Consider the following 19,746-nt stretch of genomic DNA (forward strand, 5'->3'; position numbering starts at 1 on the left):
AGCAGTATCGCTTAGTATCTTCAGCGAGGGACTCTCATCCCTGAGGTCATAGGTTCGATTCCCGGCTGTGCAACAATGGACTTTCTTTCTATGTGCGCATTTAATATTCGGAAGGAATACATCTTTGGGAAACCAGTTTGCGTTAGACCCAAAAAAATTACGGCGTCTGGAAGAAGTTGTTACTTATGTTCAATTATCCCAATATTTTTCTTGTTTCTGAGAAACGCTAATAGATATAAGAACACTGAACGGCTCCTGGGTCACCGGGGGCTTTAAATAATAGAGGTTTATTGGTTTACTCTATATTAGAATATGAGCGAAATACTGACGTGCTAATTGCTATGTACCGAATAAATGCAATTTTAACAGTCAAAGAAAGTGCCTACGTCTGGCTATGCTCTCGGGGTGTAACTTCCATGACTTAGTTAATTGCTATGAAACGAATAAATGTAATGTAGAAAAGAGTGCCTGCATCTGGCTATACTCTCGGGGCGTAACTCCGACGATTTAGGAAATCGTCAAGCTTATAAGTTGTCAAAATGTACAGCCATGGCACATATATAGGAAATTGTCATGCTTGTAAATGAGCAAAATCTGCGAGCCTTGGCACGTACATAGGGATCATCACGCTTATAAAACTAAGAAAGCCTGAGTGAGCAAAATGTACAGCCTTGGCTCGTACAAACACAGTGCGTGAACTCTTTGAATATTTATATATATATAACATAGGAATAATAGGGAAAACAACACAGGAGAGTGCCGTAGGCGTCGTATGTGTCGCACTTCAATGTAAAGCTGTACTTCCATTAAATCGCTTCACCATAAATTCAATAAAGTACTTAAAGGCATTGATCTACAAGGTTATTCGTAGATATATATTTTATTTATAATTGAGTACTTAATGTTACATATAGTTTTGGGCCTTCGTATATTATGACACAATGTTGTAGTTAAAGATATCTGTTAAAAGTACGTTTTCCAATGCTAAAAGTTTTATTACCCAGTGAATCAACAATATAGATATCGATTCCGTCAGTAGTTAGGGTAATTTTCTCTTTAAAATTATTCTAATACTTTGTTAACCTGTGATTTTATACCAACTTTATAAAAAAATACCTCGTTATTTGTATTTTTTTTCTCATTCTTAGTTATAGGCATTCAGTTGCATCAATTTCTTATGGTAAAATTCAATGTAGTAAGAAAAGCTCTCAATACTGAGGAGTTAAAGAAAACGTTCACTTAAAATATTTGGTCTGTTCCTGTTCTCATAGAAAAACCAATTCTAAACAAAATTAAATTAATCTGTCACGATCTTAGCCCCGACAGACCCAGCCCACTCATCTCAATTACGTTGGACATACAGCCTCTAATAAAAATATGGGATTAAATTTTGTCTGAATTTTGAAATATTTCTGCCACGCAATACCTGTTGAAACTGGAGTATCAAATACATTGACCTAGTTGAAACACAAAGGAGTTTTGTGTGCGAATAATGAAACCACGGATATAATTTGTTCAATTTGTATTCTCGTATTAACTTCAAACGAGTTCATGTTCAATTAGACGCGGTAAGTCCTTACGGATTTCTTAATATAATAATAATATTATATTTTGATGTAAATGTTACAATTAGTAGTAATCTACTTATTGCTAATTAATAAAATAAATGACCTTAGTACATACAATACTAATTATTTTTTACCTACCTAATCTGTATCTTAAGATACAATCTCGTCTCGGGCACTGACAAATATATTTAAAAATGTGATTTAAGATGACTTGAAGTTAGACAAAAGTTTGATTGTCGTTTTTGAATGGAACTTTACTATGGTATTGCATGTAAATTCTAAGAATAATTAAAATCCTATTAATTAAAAGTTTACTATTAAACTAATAAGCGATAAAATTAAAAAAAACTTCGGCTTGATATAGCACCGTTATCAGGTGGCTTAAACAAAGTTACCAATTACTGTTCGAACATCTATCTAACAAACCTTTTTATCCAAAATCCTTTTTACCGTAATTAAAGATTGTTTTCAATTCGTTTCCAGACGAATTTATTTACTGGTAGATAGATTTATCCTTCAGCGTTTTTATTAATCAAAGTCTGTTAAAATATAAAAAGAGTGAAAAAAATATTTCGCTAGTAAAATAATTTCAGCATTCATAAACTTGATAATATCGTTTTCCAATTTGGATACTGACCCTTATATTCAAAACCTAACCTATACCCATCTAATCCTAATGTTTCATGGTAATGGAGATAGGATTTTGGAAAAACGACCTGAAAATATAGTATCTCTCTAGCGCATTTGAGATAAATGTTTTGGCATCAATCCAAATGCCCTTAAGTGTATGACTTTAACTTTTACATGGAGCAAAATATATCCATCGTCGATATAACATCAGATTTTAAACGTTGTGTTACAAATATCAGACCGTTTTAGTAATACATGATACTTATTCATTTTACAACATTAATCCATATTTTGTTTAATGGGCTCGTAACAATTCAGATTTAGTTTTTTTATATTAGTATTGGTTAGTAAACAAAGGTGCATGGACAGCGCACCAAAGCCCTAAGCCCTTAAAGCTGCGTGTTAAAAAGCTAGACATGCCTTGAAGTAATATTTTAAAAGCATAATGAGTCTTGTGTGCGAAATAACTTATAAATGTATAATCATGTCATAAGAAATGCCTTCAGTGTGCTACACATACATATACATATATGTGCTATAAATTATAAGGCTACAAAAGAGCTTCTATATCTATCACTTTTAGTGCTGGTGATACATATTAATTTGGCGTGCTTTTGCATATCGTAAATTCAATTAATAAAAGATGCAAGAACGCAGGTCAATATTGACAGCGATTCTATATTTGCAACGCCATGGGCATCAAGAGAGCTTTGCCATAATTTGGTTTCGTCCCTACATGACGTTGTGTATATTTAATTATAGACAAACTAATTAATAACCAGTTATTCAGTCATTAAACTGAAATCACTATTGATTTTACAGTTGGGCGAGGTCAGCGCCATACGACGAGTTCAATAGTATATTTAACGAAAGAAATATATTTTTCTTTTACTTTTAAGTAACATTCAAATAATGTATAACGCTGAACCATAAAAAATCTGTAATCAAACACTCTATTTGCTTCATTACAATTACAAATAATAATTATAAAAGAACCCTGTTAAACCATTTGCCCGGGGTTTATTTGATTTGCGACGGATACCAAAGGTTCATTACTTGGCTCACAAATAATTTGGTCACGTTCTGTTGAATCAATTACTTTTTGTGAAAGTCGTGTTAACAAATAGTCAACTGGCTCAGAACTTGGATGAAAATTGCTACTTTAGCATTTGCTAACCGACGAAATTAGAGAACTTTTTCATACGCACTTTAGAAATAAGTTTGGAATTTTCTACAAGATAAAAGCCATAAATTAATTTCTTATTCAATTCAAACTAAAGAATTTTAAATATTTTGATATTTTTGTGAAGTCATCAAAACATTACTATTACTAAATAAATTAGACTAAATAAAAAATTACAGATATTATCCAAAGTTGAAGTTATTTTCGCGCTTATTTGGACAAAGATTCCTTCAAGAAAAGAGCATACCAATTCTTAAAAGGCCGGCAACGCAATTGCGAGCTTGCAGGTATTGAGAGTGTCAATGGACGATGGTATCACTTAACATCAGATGAGCTTCCTGCACGTTTGACCCCTGTGCTATAAAAAATAAGATTAGTTCTTTGGGCTTCTGCGTGTGCTAAATTTCGTATGCGAATTGTTTCTCCACTAGTTTTCTCGGAAACTAAAAGTTACAAAGAGATACAGAGATTTTTCTATATATACCTTCCACTAAGTAAATTGGCCGGTATTTAAAGTCGGTTTAATTTTTCTTAATTCATTTTCATATACAATGAAGTAATGTCTAACAGACTCTGCTTTAACTCCTCTCTTGACACTTGACCGGCAGGGTCGGCAAGGGTCAGCAAGGGTTTTCGGTGTGATGAAGCCTTTATAATAGTATATTCGTATACGTAATATGCGTTATGTGCAAAAACTGTATTTCGAAATGAACAATGAGTGACAAAACACATTTAATACAGTTTGAATAATGCAATCCCTATTATTTAAACCATATTCACCCAATTGTTCACATTTGATATACGCTGAACAGATGGATTCTGTATTTTTAAAAGCCCAAACAATGATCGTTAATTGAATTTGTATTTTCAATTTCTTTATTTCTCTTTTTGTGACGGTTTAGTTGAAATGAAATGCTTCCACTCATTGGTTGAAAATCTGAACTTAGCTTCATTTGCGATTGAATAAAATAAAATATACCACTTTAATTTTATTATGCAATTAGATATAGACATGAGATGAAGCTAAAGTGATAAGTTTTTTATGGTATATATTCTTCAGCTCAATACTATCATTAATAATTATTAAAGAATATAAGCACAGAGCACTTCACTAAAGTTATAAGTGAACTTTTATTATTGGCCACTAATTTATATTATTATTAACAAGTGTAGTTAACTGGTCAATACTGTCATTAGTGTAGCTAAAGAAGCAATAAAAAATATTGAATAGTACTAGGTATAACCTAATAATAACAGAAAGAGAGTACGTTCCTTTTAAAGTATTTAATAATGTTAGTAATTAAAAAGTTATAACAGCTATGAAAACTACTAACACATTAGTACGTTTGTATTTTATATTTCTGTGTTACGTATATTATGCATGATAAAACAACGTTTATGGCCTCATCTCGTAAACGTAAATTTTCGAATTTCATTACTCTTTGCGGATTATGACGATTCTACATCCAGACGACTAGGAATAAAATGTTTAAGGTATAACTATTTGTAATCACCTCAATAGCACATGGTATCAATAGCGGCATAAATATAACTTTTATTACTAACGAAACTCACTAATACTCAAGAAATATAAAAAAAACATTCTCAATTCATTCCCTTCAATTTCATTCAACTGGATTAAACAATATTTACGCAAAAAAAAAACAATTTTATAATTACATGTATTTTTAATACAGTTCCCTTATAAGTTGAAACATAATGCTTTTAGATTTGTTCTAGGGCAGAATACGTGGGAAAGAAAATAGCGTTCAGTAGTAAATATCTGCGGACGTCCCTCAATCTTAGTTATCAAGTGTAAAGCAAACCTGCTTGTAATTATTGATCATCTCGAAGATATCCCTTACGTAATCTCAGTATAATTATCCCGCATTAGTCCTAATTGCCTCAACACATAGAAACGTTTGTTATCAAGTTCTTTACATTCGTAAGAGATATAAGAGTACACAAAACGCGTAAAGTATAATTTATTATCTTTTTAGAAAACGGAGCTCGAGAAAGATACTGTCAAAACATAAGAACCATTTTTATAGATTTAAAGTCGTGTATTTATTATTTCTACTTTGATTCACGGAAGCATCAATCTACGTGTTTGTGTGTTGTTCCCAATGTTATCTGTGGGGTGAGAGTGTATTCGTAGGTGTTTATGATTTTTTAATAGTTAATTAGTAATGGTTACAGCTCCTTACAAACATTTTTTTATGTATCCTCGTAAGTGTATATAAATTGTGTAACCTATATGAATAAATATTTTTTATGAATATTATTATATGTAATTTTATACACTTTATTATTATATACAGTTATATTTATAAGTGAAAAATTATTAAATTATTTCTATAGATTGTGCGTGTATAGCAAACCTTAAACGCCATATTCTCCGCTCGTATAAGGCTGTTAAGAAAGTTTCTTTACAAAGTTTATAAATTATATCAACGGCGCGCGTCATTGCCAATTTACAGGAGAAACTATTGGCAACTCCAATTAATCATACGATGACGTCCACTAGCTGCGAATTCTAATATATTGAACGAAATTATGTATCTGATATTATTCTAAAAAAAAATTTATTTTCTCACTATCTAATAATTAGGTTATAGCTTTGTCTTTGACTTAGTCAAAACTCAGAGACGATTTATATTTGATACTAAAATATCTTGTTTTAACACAGTACTAATTGTTCGATTAAATGTGTGACCTATTCCACTGGGCTTTTTCTTTCGTGCGTCGTAATTGAATTCGTTGGCGGCGACAAAATGAAGAAGTGAGTGTGGCAGTTAGGCGACAAGACTTTTAAGTATTCGTGGAAAAATTTAATACGTTTACGAATGCAGACCTAAAACAATTTTCACTTCACTTCACCTAAAAAAACATATGGTTAATGTAACTTTTCTGTAAAACACCAGATACACCTAATCTTACTCACAGCTCTCTATCTTAGAGTTAAAGTAAATCTTATTCGATATTACGTAAAAACCAAAAATATTATGACTATAGTTATTATTGTAAACGCGTAACGTAGATTCTTTATGTTCAAATAATTACGCAATTCATTAAAAAAAGTCGTAGAATAATTTTTATGTCTATGTAAACAAATAGTATTAGATTTGCAAATATTATGTTACCTTTTACCTAAATATTACCTTACCTAGTAATAATAATATTTAAAAATGGATAAATAGAAGACTAAAATATATGTGTAAACTTTAGTCTCTGTGGCAGTATACCTCTACGTTGGCAGTTTTTCCAAGCTGTATCGCGATAGCTACACGTTGAGGGAGAAAGCACCATCTCTGGGTCACCAATACTATCTACCATGCGCCAACCTAAATCTTTATTAACGACTATGCACTTGAACCTGAGTACTTTAAGCATAAATTATTATAATATTATAGACCTTAAAGTCCGTAATAATTAAAAATTGTATAAATAGAAAACTAAGGCTTATTATAATATCCAATTAAGGCTTCTTATAGAGAATTATCATAGAAGATGACAACGTTACATTTAAAACTAGACACAGAGTTTAAAAGGTCTCGACAACATAGAATCCATCAAAATTCAAGGGATTTTAATAATCATTGTCACCCTATGAATGGAGTTAGAAGACCAATAGACGCTATTGATCTCATTGTTGACTGCTGAACTGTGTTAACTATTTCGTCACAACCCTCTTGGCTCTCAAAGGAAGGCTCTATTAGGTTAACGTTACGCACACGAATTTCACGATGTAAGAATTCTGCTCTTGGTATGGATTAAATAGAAATAGGAAGAGAGAATAGAAGGCATATAAAATATGTTAATAATTCACATAAAATTTATATAAAGCCTTTGTAAAGGATTTAAACACAATTTATATCCTTAACAAACCTTTACAACGCCACTTTGTGGAACAAGCTGCCCACCGAACCAATTTTTCCTTCGAGAAAACAGTGTACCAATTATAAAAAGACTGGCAGCGCGATTGCGAGCCTTTTGGCCATGGGCGGTATTACTTAACATCAGGTTCTCTGCCCGTTTGTCTCCTTTAACATAAAAATAAAAAAAGAATAATTTAACAATTACATAAACGTTGTATAGTAATAATGAATTTGAATAATAAGATCATATTGTAATAAAATTATTTCTACAAAAAGGACAACATTAAACCCTATTGTAGTGATTTATTATTAAGTATTTCTTCTTAAGCTTGTAAATTATTCATTAAAAAGAAAATATTTTTTTTAACAGCCCAATTTAAACTAAACTTAACAACAAAAAGAGCAACTCTCGTGGCACTTGCTACTATATCAATCACGAATTAAATAGAACTTCTAAAACAGCGAAGATTAATTAAGTTTCAAGTTATACCAAAAATCTTATTCAAATTAAATCCGTCCTAAGGTAACAGCTACTTTACGTAACAGTACTCTTGGGTCCTACAAATTAAGGGACCTCCACTTAATCCTTACACTTGTAAACGTCTTAAAATTGCATAATATATTCAATTTCAAACTCTATGTCAACATAATAGGGTAGTGAATGTGTCGTTTGTAAAGTTTAGTCTAAATTGTATTGTGAAAGGACGCCTGAAAATTTGTTGGTTCGTTTCAAATCCCAAGGGGACATCCCGAAGAGGTTTTAGCGATAGATGTTTAATGTTAGGGAAGTAATGAGTCAAATTTGGACAGTGATTGAGTATAATCTATGAGAAAAATTCTCCTGAGGTTCCAGCAAACTTGCGTGTACGGCTAAATTCATATTTTTAAACATATAACCTTAAAAGACTACAGTGTAATAAGAGTGGTCGACAGTTTTTGCTTGGAATGTTTTTTCAAAATGGATTGTAAATATGTATTTATATATTATAAGATTATATATATATATATATATATATATATATATATATATTGGATTGAAAACACTTTTAGGTTAAAATCTTTAGACGATAAGAGATGGTAAGTTGCTGGTCTCGTTGGATTAAATAAATCGAATAATAGTAAACTGTAGAATATTGTGAAACAGCCTAGACACTTACGGAACGCCGAGATATGGTCGTACTTTCTTAGACCAAATATAAAACAGAATATTTAAAATTTAAATGATCCTAAACCTTTGGATTGATTTGCTTCAATTCAAACAAGTTGTGCGACTCAAAACTTAGCTATTAAAAAAGAGTGGCGAAAGGTTTCTTGCCAGTTCTTTTTGCCCGCTCTTCGCCATTGACTTGCGAACTGGTAGTAAATGTATATTTTCAATTAATTTAACTTCTTTTCTGACGTTCATAAGTGTACTTGTTTACCTATATGAATAAAATTATTTTGTTTGTTAGTTTGAGTATGACTTGCGGGAGCTCATCGTGACTTGATTGAACATAAATTTGAAGATCATTTGCGTAAAAATGAAAATTAGTTGAAAGACAAAAAGAGAACTACCCCGAGAATCTGGAAGAGTCTGGGGTTCCCTGCGGATTCAATCGAACTCCACTTAGACATGCAATCGCTGATCTTAATGCACTGATCGCGCCCATTAGATAGAGAACCAGAAATATTAATAGATCTAAGTCCCATTAGAATTTCTCAACTCTGACTAACACAGTCGTCGTGATATGGCCAGGACGAAACCCAGACAGTATACATTCAAGAGATCAACATTGATTTTATCATCAAGTTGAAAAGTGAAATTGCTAGCACTCAATATTAACAAAAACTATATACCTAAGTTTCTTTAAACTTACACTAAGATACTACTCGCCACTTAAGTTTATCCTAATCAAACTAGTTAAATATATAATTTTCGTCGTTTAAAATTTATTTGCCATGTGGCAGTACATCTCACAATTTACAATTTAAACAGAAAACCATTGTATTACAGCCATCAGTGGTAGTCGTCAAGAACGAGGAAGAGAGCTCACTACTTACCACCCTGTCAATTATACCAGCGTAACAGAATCATTGTTAAGAAGAGGTATTAAACCGAATCAATTAAAATCTAATTTTTCTATTTCTAATTTTTGAATACAGTTCAAACAACAATGATTACAACTTGTTATAGTTGATTTTTTCACTATGATTTTAATATGAAAAATTGTATTACCGTATTTAAGATTATAATGATTATTATATATATATATCTAATAATATTGTTCTGTTATAAAAATTAAATCTACTATTCATTTTAAGACTACCAGGTTTAATGATTAACGTAGCGTATGCCCGTCATACTACCAATTTATGGAATAACCGCGTAAAATAATAATAATAATAATAATGGCTAAGCAGACATTAAAAATATACATTGTTGTGCGCTGTTATTTGATTGGTTAATAAAAATACAAAATAATAAAAATATCTTTTAACACACTATTTCACTATTTCTCGTCTTGTGTCTGTTGGAGACAAGGCACGATCAAGTATGCATCGAAAAATTGGACCCGAGATAAAATTATAATTTTATCTTTTTCTTTATTCATCTGTTTATCAGATAATAATAATGAGATAGACAGACAGAAGATAGATATTAAATAGATGAATATTGTAGGTTTCGTCAATACCAATTTCTTAGTTATTGGAAAAAAGCGAAAGTAAAAATGCCGCGAAACCAATTGGTCGTTTCCTGACTACATTTTCTTCGCCATCTATAGATATACATATACCTATCTATTTTAAGTGTTTACATCGTTTGTTTCTTGAAATAGAGGTTTAAATTGGAAACGTGTCTTCTGTAACAGCAACAAAGTTCTATTTCACTAAGCTTATAGATGTGTTTTTTACATGCTGTATGCTGTATTTGTAAATATTATTTTGTAACCTAACGCCGAAAGTACATATTCATTCATTCATACAGGCCCTATGTTAGAACATTTTCACATAAAACAAGTTTTATTCGCAAAAAATTGCCATGTCACTTGTAAATCACCAAGGAAAGAGCAACTTTTAATTTGACGTAAAAATTCGACTTTACTGCTTAATTTAAAATACATGAGATGTCAATTGACATTATTAGAATACCAAATGCCTAATTTTTTTTGCGCATAAGTATTATGAATGTCAAACTTTAGTTCCAAATGTAACAACATCACTCGATCGGCACTTTTGTAGTGGTTATCAGAATGCCAAAGAGCAGAATCCGCTTTGAGAGTTAAATAAGTGAGTTATTTAATCGCAAGGCAGGAATGCAAGACAGCGAATACGTTGCCGGCCATGAGGTATACTTCTGTTTCTACTTCAATTATTCTTTGAGCTCGGAATTTTTTTTTAAACGAAAAGCGCAAACTTCTATTATAAACTTTGGAATTTATTCATGATTGTTTTATTAAACTCATCAGAATATTAATTAAACTAGAGCTGAAGCCTTTATAAAATTACATTTTAAACTCTTTTGAAAGAGAACACTTCAGAGATTCCATTACTCAAAGCAGCTTTGAGCGCACTTCATGATACTTACTACACTATTATTATACATTTTGAAAAACGTGTATATTATGTATTTTGTGTTTGTGTATTACTCTGAGGCCGTGTATTCAGACTCTAACTCAGGATGTTTTTTGCAAATGCGTAAAAACCTTTCTATGGACTTAGGAATATAATCTACAAAGTGCAAGGCAAGCATTATTCGTAAGAAATACCACGTATATCTGTTAGTTGGTATTTAAAATGGACATCACATATTTAAACAGGAGCAATACAGTTGGGAATTTTTCTTCCAAAACGAACGAATGTAAAAGGTACAATATTGTAATAATGATCACATTATTTGCAAGTGTCAGGGCTAAAGGCCCAATTCATCTTTAGACCTTCTTCGCTAATATATTCCCTCGCTTATTTATATACTTATTTGCATTGAGGAGGCGTTCTAAGACGTACGTGATTCGAAAACATATAAATTCCCTTTTTTGATGAAGGTCACAAGAAAATTAGATTTGAATTTCTAGTTACGTGTCGTGAAACGTGGGTTTTAAACTATCTTTTTGTATAGGGAGACAAAAGCGAAAAATTTCTATCTTATTTTCTCATAAAAGTATTTACTATTTTTAACATAAAACTGGACATACTTACCTCAACCTTTTACGTAATTACAAACCAACGAGTACAAATTGCTACCACTCTAGGTAGCGCGATTGAGAAAATATACACAGTTATAATACATAAGGTATTTACGATTCCTGAATAATGTCGCCATAACGTCATACTTAAAAAGTTCAATGTATAATATTTCATAAAAAGACACTTAAGAAAAAATAACAACGATAATAGCATTTAAGAAAATAATTTTTGCGAAACTTTTCGCGTTGGAATAAGTTACGGCGCTTTAATTTTTCTAAAGTTTGTACTTGCAAAATTGTTGACATACGTAAAATTAAAATTGTTTTCAATTTTAAATCGTTAGTCAGGCTTTTATAGACGAATTATGAATGCCATTGTGACTAATGATGAAATAAGGAAGATGGTTATAAATGGTTATAAATCGATGGAATCTTCATGAACACGGTAGTGGTTTTAGAGATGATTCTTTGTCTTAATTATTAAGGTATCCTACACATATTTAATGATTTTTCAATTAGGTGCGTTCGTAATACGTGAGGTTAATGAAGTTCTTAAGTGCGTATACGTTGAAGACTCGAAAAACTAATTACTTTGAAAGACGTGGATAGAGATTATAATTTTTTTTAAAGTCTTTGTAGACAAATTAATAGATTTATAAGTATTACAAACAAAAATATTATTATAATCTATAACGATCAGTACAGAAAAATTATATATTATATTTGTGTTTCAAGCTGACGTCGAAAATCTCGGAGGAGTAGATTTACAATTTGATTGGTAATTTTCAGTCTCACTCGAGATGTTACTGCGGGTACTCTGTAGTTTCAATTGACATTCCGACTTGCGCGCATTCGAGGTTGCAACATCAGCGCCACCGATATTGAGAATACTATTATTTTGAAACAGAGTACTGACGCTGCTCCGTTTATAAACTGATCGCGATCATGAATTCAGTACCACAAAGGTCAAATGATTTTTACAGAATGTTTTAAGAATATGACGGTTTGTTCTTACATCGAGCTGACACTAATAGCTTAGATCTTTAATTATAGTCGCAATTTTATTTTATTGCAAATTATTTGTTTATAATTAATTGATAGTCACAATTATCTGTTAACTCCAAAAGATTCTAATAGATGTCGATACTTTTCGACTGGATTGAGTAAGTAATCAACTGCTATGGTAAACCGACAAACGTGTCATATAAACTACAATTAAATATCATGATTACCACCTGTTATTGAGGCTAAAGTATAAATGAAATTTATTTTGTAGTAAACGAAATACCGTGAAATTCAATTATTTCTAGTTATTTAATTTTTGGTGTTAGCATAGCCAACCACGTGTTACTTAGACCGAAGTGTAAATCAAATTCAAATTATAGTGACGATAATACACTTAAATTATTCTTTTGTGTCACGATATTAAGCTAACTAAAACCACATTAAGGAGAAACGAAGTTCGCGGGGGCAGCTAGTATTATCTAAGTATACTACAAATAACATAAAAATAAATCAATGGCTCTACAGCCTTTTTAGGTCTGAGCCTCAGATTTCTGTATCTGTTTCATGATCATTTGTTAATCTGACGTGCCTAACGCACGCCGTCGACTTTTTGGGACTAAGGCAAGTCGGTTTCGTCACGATGTTTTCCTTCACCGTTCGAGCTAATGTTTAATGCGCACATAGAAAGAAAATCCTTTTTTGCACACTCGGGGATAGAAACTACGACCTCAGGGATAAGTCACACGCTAAAGCCACTAAGCCAACACTACTCACAAATAAAATAAAGTTAACATTAAATAGCTACGTCGCAAAATTACCGCAAGGTTATTGGCGGGTGTGAGAATTTAGAAAAGCGAGGGAAATCTAAAACTGCAGCGCGATGTTGTCTAGACAAAGCGATTCATTCGTTACGTCGTTATCTTTGCGATTTTCCTCTTGGGATTCACGATTAGAAAACCCTTTTAGATTCATTTTCACTACGTTGAGAAGACATCTTTTGATTTTTATAGCAATATATATATATACTTCTATTATATTCTCGCGGTATTCTCAGCATGTATTTACATTTTTTTAAAGACAATATGAATAAATTAAACTGCCTGTTACTATTCGTACTACAACGTTGCAAATATTAAAATAATATAAGTTAAAATTTAAAAAAAGAATTCTTCGACATCCGGGGTAATAAATACAGATAATACAACTTTCTTAACAGCTGTGATACTTTTTGACATTCAACACCTTTTGTCTTCAGTCACCGTGACCACGAGCGCTGTAAAGCACGCGAAATGTCGGAAAAATTTAAATTTATGTAAAATAATTATAAGTTTATAATTTTACATAGCTTCAATCCGGTAAAAAAGTTTTTTCTTTCTAAAAAAGAATTTTCAAACTAAATTAAATTAAAAACATGTCGATGTTGATTTATTATCTTTGCACGGTCCGGCAACGTCGCAGTGTTGTGAACTTCTTGTAATTATTCAACTAGAAAGTATGTTTTAATAGACTTATTTCGCACAATTTACACCACAAGCAATCAAACAAACAATGTATAAATAGAGTAAATAGAAATCAGTCAGCATTCTTTGGTTTTTTAAAGAAAAAAGATGACGATGTGATTGTATTTTTCGGGTATCATAACGGCCGTCGCCATTAATAAATACAGCAAAATTTAAATACATTATTAAAAACTTTTTTATTTTATTGAAATTTTGTTTGTTAGGTTATATCATCATCAATGGTTGGTTATACATATATATATATATAGGCTTGTGGGCTCTAGCCTCCTCAAGTACACTTCATCATCGCAAACTATCCAGTGCTTCCAGCTTCCGCTTGCGAACCTCTGAACCTCCGAACGTATTGTTTCGAGGTCCTTCACAACTCCATCCCACGCAGCCTCGGTCAATCGGATTTTCTATTGCCACTGGGTTGTAGTTCAGTAACCTTGGGCTTCTATCGTTCGCCATTCGGTGCACATGTCCCCGCCACTTGAGCCTGTTGCAATTTATGAATTGGACGATGTTGGCGTCGTCTAGGATGTTATAAAGTTCTTCATTGTAGCGAATATGCCAAACACCGTTGTCGCAAACATAATAAATAAAAATGTGTTTATTCATTTTAAGTACATATGCATTACAAATTTGGGAAACCTTTCAAGTAAAAAATACCTGTGTCAGGGTTCCCAGCTCTTCCATAACAAACTTAATTATACATTCCTTAGAATATTTTCATATAATTTAATTACATCTGAAACTACTCTCCGAAATACTTTATTTTATTTATTTTTGTTTTTGATTTTTCAACTGTTATCAACACGCTTGAGTGCATGAGTGAGTGTGTGGGTGCAAATGTGTGAGTGAGTGAGTCAGTGGGTGAATGAATAAAGTGGGTAACTACATACTAAAAAGGATGTAGTTACACACAACATAGGAATCTCAGAAGAAATCCTAACACTGCGTAGGGTGTATTTATAAGCCAGTCCTTTAGTCGTCAAACAGGACCAAAGATTCTTCGAAGAATCTTCCGCTCGACAATAAGGAGAGAAATCTCGTCTTTCTTAATAAGGGGCCAGGTTTCAGAGCCATAAGTGAGCACTGGTCGCAGAAGAGTTTTGTACAGAACAAACTTGGTATTCTTTTTCAGAAGTCGTGATCGGAAATATCTACGAAGGGATAAGTAGCAGCGATTTGCCACCATGATGCGTCTACTCATCTATCAGCTGGGATTATTGTCACTAGTCACCATTGAGCCATAGTAAACAAACTCATCACATTACATATATTATCGTTTTAATCTAATATAGAAGATAACGCATAGTGGGCATTACCTTGATATTTTTAATTTGATTTCTGGCGAAAACGATAATATAGAATGTGAAAGTCAATTATATACGTTTTTTCAAGAAAATTCCTAGTGAGATACAAGTGTGGTCAATAAATAAATTTAAATCGTTCATTAAAGTAAAAGTGCTTGCTAAGGCCTAATATAATATAAATGAATATTTAAACGATCCTAGTGCTTGGATATAAATTGCTCCAGGATAAAGAGGTAACGTGAATGCATCCATTTCTTACGTAGCCAAGTTCACATTTCAAGGATCGTCATGCTCGCTTAAATGTCATTGCTTGTGTCAATGTGACGTCTCTCTCCCTAAAATATGGCGACGGGGCTGATGGCTGGCCATGCGTCAAACTCATGAACGGGTGCTACTTGTGGTGATTGGTCGTACTTGAATTCGTGTATGCAGTGATGTTAGTTATTTCGACTATGTATTTGCGTGTTGTTCCCACGAAGTGCCACGTAAGTTTCTGTTCCTATTTCACCATGCCTCTTGCTGATAGAGGATCTTTGACAACCTGAGTTTTTAATTTATTTTATTATTATTTATTACTTAAGATGTCATGTGGAACATGGTGCAATGGTTGCAGCTCCTTACAAACGTTGTGTAATAAAAAAAACAACGTAGCGATTAAAAAGAGTGGCGGAGAGTTTATTGCCAGTTCGTCTCTTCCGTTCTACGCCCTCGATTTGAGAACTGGCAGTAAATGTAAAATTAGAAGCATTTAATGTATATTTCTTTTTGACGTTCATAGGTGTACATTGTGTTACCTATATTAATAAATGATCTTTGACTTTGAATAAAAATGTAAAACGAATATGATGCGTTTAGGAAGTGTAATAATAATAATATGAAAAAGCAAGGTTTAGTAAATTTCGACTTTTATCTATCAAATTTTTCAGATTCCAGTGATGCATCGCAATGTACGGTAACTGGAGCGCGGAGGGAGCGGACGAGGATCGGACGCCGGCCCATGTAGCCGTGCTGATCGTGCTCTATGTGCTAGTGTCTGTCATTGGCATTATTGGTCAGTACCTATTTTAAGTTATTTAATTTGTGTCTCTAGACGTATTACAGTGTATATTTATGATAAATACAAATTTGAATATAATTTGCGACTTTGAAACGACGGCGTAACAAACAAAAAATAGGTCTTTGTTTTGGTGTAATAACATGGTAGGAAATCATGTTTAAATAAAATAACACTGATTATCTTTAGGGAAATATATCCATTTATCTTTATCCGTTATGTTCTGAATATGAAATACACTTTACAATAGATAGTTCGTTCATTATGAGTGCGGCTTTTCCAATCGTTTTCACTATGGGAATATAACATTAGTAAAAAAAAATATTTGACCATTTTATAACCTTCGAACGTTATTAATTGTTCAGTTAGAGTTCATCACAATTATCGTCCTGTGGTGATCAATACATTCCAATATAGATTGATGTCCAAAAGACTGTTTAATCACGCTTAGGAGACGTGCGAAACATACTTCTTATTTTCAGAATAAATTAATGTTGTTTTTTCAGGAAATGTAAGTCTAATGGCAGCATTGGCAAGTGGCGGCGCATCCAGACTGCGCACACCGCAATTACTAAGCGCGTGCGCAGCTGACCTTTTGGTGTGCGCAGCTAGCGCTCCACTGGCCGCTACACGAGCAGTGCATCACCAGCAAACCCCTTGCCATTTTACATTTTATATTGAGGTATACATATTTAATAAAATGAAAAGTAATCATAGAATATTTAATAAATAAATATTTCAAATAGTAATCGGTGCAGTGTAAAAGTTGAATCCTGCAGCTCTATACATTATCAAGTTTTACTTGAGACCTGTATAAGTTTAAACATATTAAGAAACGAGTTTAAAAGCAAGCTCTTTAGGTATTAAGCTGAAACAGCCACTTAATAGTTTTCAGTCCGGTGCGGCGTTTATTCTGAAGACATTTCATTTTAATTCAATTAATTTTAGAGAGTCGCGGGAAAATTTATCTTTCATTAATATTATCTTATTGAAATGACGCAAATTTCATTTATATTGAATGCATTTTGTAATGGTTTTCTGAAAAATATTTTACTTCATAATTCTATGACGTATTTTTAATGATGTTTGACTTGTTGACGTTGCGTCGTTAGTTGTTGAATTAAATTCCAAACTTATTTTCGTTATAACGCAATTATTAATATTTTAAAGAAAAGAAAATCTTAACAATACCGATTTGAGAATGCAATATGTATGTACTTTTAAAAGGCACTGTCTATTGTAATCTAACACAATAATTTGGTTGTATTCGCTGGTGGCCAGTCGTTCCCTGTGGCGGCCAGTACTCTATCTCTGGTTGCCATGGCAGCGGACCGATGTGGTGCGGTGAGGCGGGGTCGCGGCTCTTTATGTGACAGACCTTTCCTCGCTGTGGCTGTTGTTTGGATATCCGCTCTCATACTGGGTAAGTATTGTAGAACAAATGAATATAACATTCTCTGATATTTTGGCCAGATGTATTTTACAAACCACAATTAGTAATTCGCATCTTTTTAACATATGTCGCATATTGATGCTCTCTTGTATAAAAGCATGATAACTTATTTTTGTAAAAATTGCAGGTGGAGTAACCGTAATAGCGACATGTCTATCATGCCCACCGCTGGCCGCAGCGCACGCAGTAGTCACATTCTGCGTGCCAGTGATTGCAGTCACAAGATGTCATTGGAGTGTCCGCGTGAAGCTCACAGCTCTGTCCCTCACGGCGCGGGCAGCGCATGGAGAATTGCCCCTACCAGTTCCTTTGATTCGACGACCGACACATGTGATTATAGTAGCTGGCGTCGGCCCTCGGGAAAGACGAGACGCAGTTGACGTCGGTGATGTCAGATCCAAGAAACTGCAGCCGAGTCTCCTCGGTCCACAACCGCAAACGTCAACGCTTCGATCCCGTAGAAGATTGGGAAATGTTCTCATAGGAATCGCTGCTATATTCGCAGCCTGCTGGTGTCCGTTTGCAGCCATAGTGATATGCAGCGCGTTCGGTCTAAATGCTCCCTTAGTGATGTCGCAGTATGCCTTGTTATTAGGCCATGCACATTCCGCTATGAATGCCGCAGCTTATTGGGTATTAAATAGACATGCGCTCACTGCAGCTTGTGCTGCATGGCGTATTCCTCAGTTGAGGGTAAGAGAAGAAAGGCCGTCATCAACAAACGAGGCAGCGTTGGGAGCGTTTCACCCTCGCCTCGCTCGTCCTGCTCCCTCCCCGCGGCCCCCTCCTTCCAGTTTCCTCTATTGATACTACTTTTCTAAACTCTTTGATCTGTGATTCCTGTCTTTCAGTGCCTCGTATAGTCTACTCGCATGAGCGTGCTCTATTCATCGTTATAAACATGGTTGTATAAGATTTTATGGAGAATAATATCCGTGAAGCAATAAAGTGTATGAAACACTGGTTTTTGTTTTATTGCTCGTTAATGGCGCCATAAGTAAGTAATGAGGTGATAAACGAATAAACAGAGAACAACACTTGCGATAGCAATTTTTTTTTCACTCAGAAGGTCGCTCTTGGGGCAAACCTCATCTTATTTTACATATAGATTCTTATTAAGTACGTCATATAAATATGCAATATTAAAGTAAAAATAACTACACCTAATGAAAAGCTTAAATTAAGATTACGCTACAAAAATGCTATTGTTATTTTTATAAACGTAACATAGCTATCAAAATTAATATTGTTGCAGAATGTGCGAAGAAAAGGTCACAATAAATTATAGTGAAGAGGGTTAAAGTCACAACGAAAGGGGGAGGCTTACAAACATTTTCACATTTTTGTCCCTCACAATTGAGACATAATATTATGGTGGAAAATTGAGATTTACATAACAACTTGCAACTATACTCCTTTTGAGTTATCATGCTTTATTTAAAACCATTAGTTATTTTAAGTGCCAACTATTCGGCTTGTTATATAAATATTGGCTGCTTACAGACTTGAGTGTGCGGCGAGACGATTCGTTGTATTCCGGGTATTATTAGTCAGAAGGCAAGATACTATTTTAAGCAATGTGTCCTAAAAAAAAACAAAAACAGAATAAGCCTAAAGGTTAATCGTTAAAAGAGTTTGATTGAAAGAAAATATTATTATTCTAATGGCTGGTATCATTCGATTTAACTACAACACCACATATAGTAAACTATCTTACTGAAATTAAAATAGGGTCGCCGATGACAGTGGTTGAGGCATGGACATCAAACAACTTACAGTTACTACAATTTATTAATAGTAAGGTTCCAGCAACGCTTTTAATACAGTAAACTTTGAAGTTTTGCTAGGGTTGCTTCGTTCTATTAATATGTCTTACATCTGTACATATCTGCATTCGTCAGTGGTGCAATGCTTACATTCGCCATCTTTTATACCCCATCCTAAAACTCTTTCTTATCTAAAGTACTATTTTAAATGTATGGTTCCTCACATCT

The 19,746-nt window shown here is 33.2% G+C and overlaps 1 protein-coding gene across 2 annotated transcripts in view; it reads left to right on the forward strand.

Moving 5' to 3' along the window:
* Window positions 1-18,714, forward strand: part of LOC123714200 (galanin receptor type 3) — a 33,634-nt gene extending 14,920 nt beyond the window's left edge. Inside the window, exons 2-6 of one of the 2 annotated variants that reach the window (XM_045668390.1) lie at window positions 15,074-15,184; window positions 16,172-16,296; window positions 16,806-16,981; window positions 17,581-17,722; window positions 17,880-18,714. In XM_045668390.1, the coding sequence (XP_045524346.1) occupies window positions 16,191-16,296; window positions 16,806-16,981; window positions 17,581-17,722; window positions 17,880-18,559 (1,104 nt within the window). In that variant the 5' untranslated portion in view covers window positions 15,074-15,184; window positions 16,172-16,190 and the 3' untranslated portion in view covers window positions 18,560-18,714. The remainder of the gene's footprint in view (window positions 1-15,073; window positions 15,185-16,171; window positions 16,297-16,805; window positions 16,982-17,580; window positions 17,723-17,879) is intronic. The other variant, XM_045668388.1, reaches the window with a different exon arrangement.
* Window positions 18,715-19,746: the final 1,032 nt, after the last annotated feature.

Source organism: Pieris brassicae, chromosome 9, assembly GCF_905147105.1.
Source record: "Pieris brassicae chromosome 9, ilPieBrab1.1, whole genome shotgun sequence".
Lineage (NCBI taxonomy): Eukaryota > Metazoa > Arthropoda > Insecta > Lepidoptera > Pieridae > Pieris > Pieris brassicae.